Source organism: Aptenodytes forsteri, unplaced genomic scaffold (assembly GCF_000699145.1).
Source record: "Aptenodytes forsteri isolate BGI_AS27 unplaced genomic scaffold, ASM69914v1 Scaffold7, whole genome shotgun sequence".
Taxonomy (NCBI): Eukaryota; Metazoa; Chordata; class Aves; order Sphenisciformes; family Spheniscidae; genus Aptenodytes; species Aptenodytes forsteri.
In genome coordinates, this window is record NW_008795919.1 from 622,255 (window position 1) to 632,351 (window position 10,097).

Genomic DNA, 10,097 nt, shown 5'->3' on the forward strand with positions numbered 1-10,097 from the left:
CTGCCTGCAGGGACCTGGCGCCTGTGTCCCAGTGCAGGGTATGGGTGTCCCAGGGGTTTGGGAGCCTGTTTGCAGGGTTTGGCCCATGCTCTGCCAGGAGCTGCAGTCATTTCCCAGCTCTGAGCAGGCTGGTGCCAGAAAGAGTCTTGGAAAACTTTTTCAGCTGTTATTACTAGCTGCAGGGAGGCACGCTCAGTGCGCTCTGTAGGGAGAGCACCACTGTCCCGAAGAGTCCCTGGCCACAGCGTGACCCTCCCTCGCCAGACGTGGTGAGCGTTGCCTGCCGAGCTGTAGCTCAGCCATGGCTGTCGTGCCGCAAAGCTCTTGAGCAGAGTTGCCCTGGCGCTGGCATGCCGCCGGGTACAGAGCAGCCCGCTGAGTGAGGGGGATGGAGAGCCCAGCAAGAGTTCTGACTTCTCCCACTGCGGTGCAGTGCGGCTGTGGCTTTGGGGTCAAGGTCTCCCTGCTGTTAATTACAATTAGCTGCGGTGTCTGTCACCTGCTTCCCCTAGTGCATGCAGAGGGCTCTGCCGAAGCCGAGATGGGGATTGCTAATTACAGGAGAGCAAGCCAGGGTGGAGGGACTGTGTGTTTGCACAGCTCTGAAATGGTTTTCATTAAATATTAATGTATAAAATGCCATCAGCTCTTCCCAGAGACATTCTCCTCTCCCATTAATATTTCAGGACTCACACTCCCATGCAGCATACAGTTGCATGGCCATTTTAAAACAAATTGAGGCAAAAGTTTTCTCTTAGTACTAAACCTGCATGTGGCACGCAGGCTTGCTTGGTGTCTGCCCTGCGATGCTGGGCAGGGCACGATGAATGGCTGCCCAGGAATCGCGTGCATCGGCTATGTCCTGCTGTGCGAGCACATCATTTCTCCCCTTCTGCCCGTCCAGCGTGGGAAGAGCCTGGTGCTGTGGTCGGCCCCTGAAGCCATCCAGTATCACCACTTCAGTCCGGCCAGCGACGTGTGGAGCTTCGGCATCGTCATGTGGGAAGTCATGTCCTACGGCGAGAGACCCTACTGGGACATGTCCAACCAGGACGTGAGTCCCCGGCGGCCGTGCAGTAGATGACAATGTTGTCATTGCTAATGGTGTGCAGGTGGCTCCGTGGTGCGTGGAGGAGCTGCTGCTGCTCCCCAGATGGGGTGTGAGGAGGGAGGCTTGTGCCAGGGGTTTGCCTGCGATCTGCATCGCGGCGCCTGACCCTGTCCCCTCCGCCCTCCTCTGCCGCTGCAGGTGATGAAGGCCGTGGAGGATGGGTTCCGCCTGCCTGCTCCGGTGAACTGCCAGCCGCCCCTCCACCAGCTCATGCTCGACTGCTGGCAGAAGGACCGCAGCCAGAGACCCAAGTTCTCGCACATCCACCACATCCTGAGCAAGATGGTGCAGAGCCCGGAGCCCCTGAAGTGCCCCAGCTCTACGTGCACCAGGTGATCGCCCTCTTGCTTTGCTACCTGTTGTTCTGCTTTGCCTGCCGGTTCCCACCTCAGGCATGCCATGCCCTTCTCCCTCCTCACCACCCCGTTTTGTTGGCAGGTCCCACAGCACGTCCATCCCCCTCACCGAGCGTACCTTCTCAGCCTTCCCGACTTTCAGCTCTGTGGGCGAGTGGCTGGAAGCGATAGAAATGGGCAAGTACAAAGACAACTTCACCGCTGCGGGCTACTGCTACCTGGAATCGGTGGCCAGGATGACAGCCCAGTAAGTGAAATGATTTCCTGGCTATAACCTCATGTCGCTGGGTGCAGTGTGAGTGAGCTCTGCTTTGCAGTTACAGTCAGGTGATGCTAAACAAGAGGAGAGATCTTCCAAAACACGTCTGTAAGAGTTCACTGGTGAGGGTTGGGCTGCGTATGTTGTGCATCTCAGTTGCTGGTTTTTGAAGCTGAGATTTAAACCTGTAGTTTCTGACAAGAGTAGTGTTGCCTGTCCCTTCCAGAAAGCAGAGTCAAATTGAATGCAATTTACTGATAACCTGTTACGCAGTCAGCGCAGGGTGGCAGGGCCGGGAGCTGTCTCATGCTTGGTGTGCTGCAGGCGTGTGTTACCCCTGGATTCCCAGTCAGGGTCTGTATTGCTTTGGATGGGGCAAGTTGGGGATTTCCTGCTCTGGCAGGTCCGCAGTAGCCTGATAGTCTGAAACCTGTGCTGCCCTTGCCTGGGAGCAGTCGGTGTCGGGGCACTTTACAGTTAGGGCTTGTTTTTCGTGGCTGACGTGGGGCTCATTTTGCAGAGATGTCCTCAGCCTGGGGATCACGCTGGTGGAGCACCAGAAGACCATCCTGAGCGGGATCCAGACTCTCCGGACCCAGGTGATCCAGATGCATGGCCGAGGCGTGCAGGTGTGAAGCGGTGCCCTGCAGACATGCAGAGCGCTGACCCGGTGCTCCTGGGGAGGAGGCAGCCAGCCAGCCCCAAACTGGACCAAATCTCTGAAACCTTGCGGTTTCAGGTTGGATGTAGGAATCACTGGGCTGCTGCCAAACAAGTATTCCACATGGCAAGAGAGCAGGGCTTCCCGTCCCCTGTGCCAGGGAAGGCAAGGACTTCTGGGATGTGTGCAGTGTGCCTAGGTGGATGTGGCTGTCCCTAGCACTGTTTTGTAAGATGACTCAAACTGTAATGATGCCATTTCATATGGTAATTAGGTTAACAGGGTGGATGGACATTTGTGCACTGTCTTAATCCAGAGCTGACAGCATTTTCATATCTAGCATCCTACTGGTGAAATCCATGGGTATTTTTATACAAGCTGACATGTTCTAGCAACCCCACAAGGAGCTTTTATTGCTTTTATTTTTAGAGACCAGAGCACAGCTCACACCCAGCGCCCAACTTCTGGAAGGTGACTTTCCCCATCTGCTATGCTGAAGGAAACTTTCCCAGCTGCGTCCCTTCCGCTCCAAGAGTTACTTCACTGAGTCTTGACACCACAGTTGGTGAACAAAAACAAATATTCTCCACTAAAGTGCAGAGCAAATGGTGCTGAATGTTTCTAAGGCTCTCTTGACAAGACAATTTCAGGGGAAGAAATGAAAAGCTTTGATGAAGAGAGCCATAGCCAAGAGAGGGCAAGCAGTGGAGCCCTTGGGCTGCCCTGCTGATGCTCTCAGCCTTCGTTGCCTTTTGTGCAGGTCCCGGTCCCTCGTTTTACTGCTGGAGCCCAGCAGTAGGGTGGGAACTTAGAGACCAGAGCAACAGCAGGCAGCACTCTGCTGCCCACGCGCAGACTGAGCCTGCAGGCAGAGACCTGCCACCCGTGCAGGACTGATGCTGAAGCATCTGTTGCTACTTTAGCCTCTCTTCCCTGCTTCCTGCCTTGCAGTTTTGTGGGCAGAGCGTCCCGCATCTTGCCTTCGCTGGCTTCATGGGCAGCTGTGATGGGCTCTGACTGTTGTCACCTAGGCTGTGGAGCAAAGCAGGCAGAGCGTTGCTGCGTGCCCACAGCTGTGGGCTGACGCCAGAGCCTGGGGACTCCGTGCTGTCAGCTGAGCCGGAGCATCCCACTCAGAGGTGTCCGCTCTGCCTCGGAGCGGTAGATGGATGAGTGCTCTTCCCTCTCTAGGTCTGGAAGCTTTTGCAGGGGAAAAGGTTTTATGAACAGCACTAATTCAACACACAGCAGCAGAAAGGAACCTCCCAATTCAGCCAGAAATGGGATGAAAACCTGGGAATTGGTTTGGAGTCGGAGAGACAGCAGGCATGGCTGTGCTTTGGGTGGATGCTTCCCATGTCTGCTCTGGCAGCATGCCACTGGACGGGCCACCTCAGCTGTGGTGAGTGCCCTTCCCCTCCTCCTCTGGCTGCCCTGTGCCCGGTCGGGAGCAGGGAAGGGAAAGGCAGCAGCCTGCCTGGAGTGTCCTGCTTGGCTGTGCCATGGCGTCAGTTTTCCACTGCAGGTTAACGGCTGGGCGGAGGTCCATGCCCGAGGGCTGCAGTGCCAGCATGCCCCACAGCACCCACAGCCTCTGCAGAGGGGCACACCCCAGTTCTGGGTGTTTGAAGTGGCTGCAGGGGCTGTGCCAAAGGGACTGCTCACCCCAGCCAGACGCTGGGGCTTGGGCAGAACTGACCATTGCATCCATGGGATCCCTGAGATCCTGCCGTTCAATCCAGGCAAACCAGGGCACATCAGCACTTTATTTTGTTGCAGACGGTAGTGCAGTACTGCCTGCCTTGCACGCTGGCAGTTCGCACTGATGCAGGCCTGATCCCTGACGGAAGACGTAAATAGCATCTGCTTAATAATACAAGTTTTCTTGAAGTTAGTTAATTAAATGGGTCTTTGCAGCCTCGTACAGAGTTTTGCAGGCCTTTTATTATCATCTGTAAGTATTGCAAGTGAATTAATTATTAATGATGAAAGACAAAGATTTACAAAGGGAATGAATGCTGTGGGAGATGTTCACAGTGCGGCTGGAAATCTGTTCGAGTCAGATCCTCCTATTAGCCTGCTCCAAGGGGATGAGGATCTAAATGACGATTGAGCGAAGGGCCCTAAGGCAGCCTCCTGCGGGGTTGGCACGGCACCTGCCGTGCCTGGGTGTCTTCCTTGTCTCCTGGTCACGCGGTCAAGCAGAGCAGCACGACCGTAGGTGCTGGTGGCTGTCCTGGGCCTGCTGGCCTTCACAGAACACATTACCGTAGGGATCCAGCTTCTGTTTAGTAAAGCCTCATTCGCGGTGGTTTCCTTTTCACTGGCCCTCGGGCTCTTCTGGCTCAGCTGCGTGGCCAGGCTGCATCCAAGAGTGCTCAAGACTGACAAGATTTCACTTTTTTCAGATATTTTAGCTCGATTGCATCAGAGATCAGAACTCTCTGCCTGAACTTCACCAACCAGTGGTCTCAAGAAGGTGTCAGCCAAAGTTGGTTTGTCGATTTTCTGCCTTGTGCTGGCGTTCCCAGGCAGTGCCGTAGTGAGCACTGCGCACTCCCAGACGCTCTTGGGTCCTGCAGCCCTAGTGGTGCAGGCTGGCGGGGAGAAGGGCACCCTACCCCACGCAGGTTTTGAGCTCCCAGTAGCAAATGCAAAGGGGAGTGCGAGCCAGCACAGACAAGCCTGTGCAGAGCTTGAGACAGGAACCCTCGCCTGGCGGGGCCAGGATCTGCCGTTGGTCTGCGGGCGCAGACGGAGCTGCCCCGGCAGCGTGCGAGTGCTGGGCGTGCTCCAGGGAGTTTGCTGCTCTCTGGGGTAAACAAGCTCTCTCCTTTCTGCCACCTCTGCAGTTTAAACAACATTTCCCAATGTCACTTCATTAATTTTTTTTAACCTAAATAATTTGTCTTTAAGTTTGGCCCATGTCTGGTCCGGTTGGTCACTCACCATCCTGCTGTTTCACACCCAGAAGAGTAATAATGGTGAACCGAAACCTTCATTTGGTAGAAATGCCAGATCCCAAGGATCAAGTGCAATTTGTATGCTCTTTATGTTTACATTTTATCTATAGAGAAAGTGTATTATAGTTCTCTAGGCAGGCAGTTGAACCAGCTTGATTCCAGATCCTCTCCCCGCTCTTGTCCTGTCCACTGGGATTTCCAGCAGCCTCCTGTGTCGGGATGCTGGGACCCTCGCTGGGAGGTCACTGCCGGAGGGGCTGGCTCCAGGTTGGTGCAGCTGCTTTCAAGGAGGTCTGGGGAAATCCAGGGCTTGGTGATGAGGTGACAGAGTGCTTCAGAGTCTGGGAAGCACACAGGGACATGTTCCTCTTGAACCCCCCAGAATAGACCCTGTGTCCAAAGTTACAGATGCGAGGAGGGGCTGGCTCTGGGTGCTGCCCACGGCTGCTATCAGAGCTGCCGGGATCTGCTCCTTAGCCCCTCTGAGCATTGCCTAGCTGGAGAGAGAAACCTCAGCACTAGCTGGAGAGAGATAAACCTCAGCACAGCCTATCTAGAGTCATGGCAATTTCTCCTGGGCTCCAGTGACCGGTGGCTTGTGCGGAGCCGTGGGTCCCTTGGGAAGCTGCTGTGGCTGTGTGGGCAGGGGTGCCTGCCCTCCCACAGCAGCTGAGCTCTGCACGGGGCTCGCAGCCCCGCAGCCTTCTGTGCCATTTGCTTGTGTAATCGTATGATGCTCGCTCTGTGCTGGAGTACTCCAAGTAAAAATGCAATCATCTTTCAATCATTTCTTTAGTGTTTCCCCCACTGAATTAGACTCCCATACTACACTCTCTAGCACAATCAGAATTGAAGGCATAATTTATTTGTCTGAGTCTCTCTACCTGTTCCCAAAAGAAATTCAGAGTTTAATTACTCTTCTGACTTACTCTGGTGAAGGACTCGGATGTGGTGTTTCAGAAAGCTGTTTCTTTTAGACAGTGTGGTTCTGTGGATGGGACTGTGCTCTAACTCAGCAGAAACAAGAGGTATTTGCTTTCCTGGCCTCTCCTCCAAGACAGAAAAGCAGCAGCACATAATGGAAGTATGCTTTCTAGCTTAGCTTGTTGCAACAATAAACAATTTTAATTGAGCTCCTCATCAACACTGAAGATAATAAAATGAGCAGATTAAGTTTATAGATTGTTGTTATGATTTTAAAATTAGCTTGCATCCTCTCAGCACCTCTCTTTGGGGAAGTATTCAATGCCTTATAATTAAATTAATTAGCAACACTGTTTTGAAGCTGCTCGACCAAGGGAAACGCCTCAAAATTATTTCAGTCTCTTTGCTCATCCAGCCTCCAACACGGTGCAAGGCTCCTTCCTCCTCCCTTGGCTGTGGAGAAGCCCTGATCACCTCGGTGCTGATAAGGGCTCAGGACTGGCCCAACGCACTCAGCCTCGCTGCAGCAGCATTAGCATCAATTGGCTTGTTCAGAGAAGAAAAAAGAGCGAGTGTTTTGTAACCTGCAGGCTTTGCTGGAGCTAATAAATACAGTTATGAGAGGATTAGATTTTAGATGTTCACGCAGAGTGGAGGTCAGTTATGAATTAGAGGAGCACAGCAAGCGAGTGTGTCTAAGCTCATGTGTGGATAGGACCGTCGGCCGCTCTTGTATGGAGAAGCACCTGGTTAAGCAGCCGGGATCCCTTGGTGTGTCCCGTCGGCGCCTTGCGACTGTAAAGCAGGACACTGTTTCCATTGTGTGTCCTCTGGAAGTGCAGCACAGCACCTGTGTGTGTCAGCAGCCGAAGGCCGGGTGCTTTTGGGGAGCAGCGACACGGACCTGGTGTCCAGCCTTGCGTCTTCAGGGACGGCGTTTGGGAGGCTGGACAGTGCACTTTGCTGCCCTGATACAGTAGCAGGGAACGTGTTTCTGGGCTTTGCTTGATATTCCTTGTGGGAACGTCTCCACTAGATGTTCCTCTCTGCTGGCGAGAAAAGGCACAGCCCAGCCTCCCCGGGGGTGGCTGGAGAGCGATTCCTGCTGCTCGCTGCAGCTCCACTCTGCAGGAGGACTCTTGTGGGAGAGGCCCTTTCCCCTGAGCTCCCTCGTCTGCGGTCCCCAAATCCTCCCTGTGTCGTGTCTTGTTTCCCATGAGATCGGAAGGACGCATCCTAACCGCACGGCCTGTCTGTGCGCTGTGTCCTGCACAGCAAGGCACAGCGCCTGCAGGATCAGGCCCTTGGGCATGCCAGACCCCACGGTGCTACAGGGGTGCATGAGCAAGTGGGGACAAGGGCCGTGTCTCCCAGCCTCAGGGATGGCCAAAGGCCTGAGGCAGCATTAGGGTAGGAACGGTATGCTGGAGCCAGAAATGGGGAAGCTCCGGCCGCAGCCCAACGTGGTGCTGCTCGGTGCGGGCAGGACACGTGGCTTCGCGATCGCCAGCACCCTGCAACACCCCCCTCACATGAAACCAAAACTGGAATCAAGTTGGTTCATCTCCAGATGCTTTTTGATAGTCATTAACCATGTGTTATATACTGTAAATACACACTTGAGAAGTCAATATATATTTTTATAAGCTTGAAACAAATGTAATATAATATCATAAGGGACATTGTGTGCATTTCATGTTTGAACTATAGTCAGACATCTCCAGGGAATCACTGTTGGTTTGGAATAATTAATAATAATAGTAATAAATGGTAATAAAGATCTATTGACATTTTTGTTAATTTTGTATTTATTGAACTATGTTTAAAGATTGCAATAATGAGATACCTAAATACCTATATAAAAACAACCACTAATTCTGCCCTGGCTTGTCTGTGTGGGTCATTTTGGTGTTCTGATGAAAAGTACCGCTTTAGCAAGGGTAGCAGGTGTCAGGTAAGGAATAGTTTTAGTAGCAGCAAGGTGTGAAATGATGCATTGTTTTATTAAATAGCACGTGTGCTAAGATGAGAGCCTTTGCTCCTGCTGCAGAGGTGGCAGCAGTGGTGGAACTCAGGATGGTGGTTTCTTTCTATTGACACTCTGTTAGGGGGGAAAAAAACATTACTTAACTAGTACAGCGTGTGTGTTTTGTGGACAGAAAGGTCCATCGGTTGGCCTGTCAGGCCAGATGCTGCTCGGGCAGGCAGGAATCCCTCCCGTCACCCTGAGGACCAGATAACCTTGGAAGTGCTCACAGCGTGGAGCTGTCAATACAAGTGCAATTGTCAGTCTAATACACGTGTTGCTGTGTTAAGTGTGGGGATGCTGCTGAGCAGAGGGAAAACACTGCAGAGTTACTGTGCTCAGGGCATGTAATTAATTGTTTAATTGAGTAAATGAAAGCAGTGTATGGCCAGCATGTTAAATGCACACACTGCACAAACAATGTTTAGAAATAATTCCATGCGACTCTTTGACTAGTTTGCATTTCTTCTCTTTTTCTTAGGCTGCTTAATGCCAAAGAACGTGTACAAAAGCCTCGTTTCAGTATGCTGACAACAGTGACAGCTGCTCGGAAAAAGGAACTGAATGGGTGCTTAAAATGGGTGAAGTCTATTTGCCTTCTGTCGATCAATTAATTCAGCCAGTCTTCACTAGGAGCCTGGCCAGGGCTATATTGGCACTATAAAGAAATAATTAGAGCTCTGAAGCGGGGTTATGAATAGTGGATTGCAAGTCACAGCCAAGCAGATGTATTTTTTGCCCAGAGTTATCTGCACTCGTGCCTCCTGTGGTCCACGGTGATGGTTTTACCCCTCTTCTGTGACCTTCCTGGCACGGTCTTGGCCGGGAGCTGTGGGACACCTCACCCCCTGGCTGGGGACCCTTTTGCTGCTGGGGGGGCTGGTTACCCCCAGCACAGACAACGGGGGGGTACAGTGGAGGACATGGGTGATGCTGGGGATGGTGGGGGTCTCCAGCTGCAGACATCGCCCTCCTTTGGGGCTGCCAGGTAGGCAGGAGTGACGGTGTTTGGCCCCGCGGCACTCCCAGGGAACGCGCCAGGCGAAGGCTGCGGCCTGCCATGTAAATCGAGCCATTAATAACTGCGATCATGTCATACGGAGACAAGTCTGCCGTAGGCTGCGTGTGGCGGCTGGCAGAGGTAGCCGAGAAATCATCGGCAGCACCGGGAAAGGTCAGCGTGAAAGGCAGCCAGAGTGGGCACCGGCCACGGCTGCCCGGCCCCAGGTCCACGGCTGCCCGGCCATGGCTGCCCACGTGAGAGCCAGCAGCTCTGGGCCCCCTCCCAGGTCCAAGCCTCGGTCCCGCTTTCAGATCCAGGAGCCCTTCTCCTGTCTGCCCTGGCAGGTTTGGGCTCATCTCACTTGATGCTTTGTGTGAAGAGCGAAAAAAAATAAAAATAAGGAAGGTAATTGCCCAGAAATGAGTTGTTACACACCTGTATAATTAGCTGGCATTAATTAATGGCACAAAAGGGGCTCCTTCCCCTCTGCCACCCAGGGAGCAGAGTTCCCAGCTGTCCCACTGCAGGTCCACACTTAAGCAGTTCGCTGCGTTGCCTACCACGGAGGCAGATTTTCTGGCTTATTGGGTCAAGCTGCTGCACTGAGCAGTGTCGGCATCTCCCCGCCCTCTTTGAGTTGGAAGCTTTGTCCTTATAACTTAGTGCTCGCAGTTTTATGACCGCTCTGTTGCGGTGATGGATTGCACAGGCTGACATTGAAGCTGCTGCTCCCTTCTTCCCCCACCCTCTGCTGATGGAGCTGACCAGACTGTGAATATTTTCTGAACAAAAAC

General features: G+C 53.0%; 1 protein-coding gene across 1 annotated transcript in view; it reads left to right on the plus strand.

Annotated features, from left to right (window-relative positions):
* Window positions 1-2,361, plus strand: part of EPHA10 (EPH receptor A10) — a 39,832-nt gene extending 37,471 nt beyond the window's left edge. The window contains exons 14-17 of the mRNA XM_019473519.1: window positions 905-1,054; window positions 1,250-1,443; window positions 1,550-1,714; window positions 2,247-2,361. Coding sequence (XP_019329064.1) covers window positions 905-1,054; window positions 1,250-1,443; window positions 1,550-1,714; window positions 2,247-2,361 — 624 coding nt within the window. The remainder of the gene's footprint in view (window positions 1-904; window positions 1,055-1,249; window positions 1,444-1,549; window positions 1,715-2,246) is intronic.
* The last annotated feature ends 7,736 nt before the right edge of the window (window positions 2,362-10,097 follow it).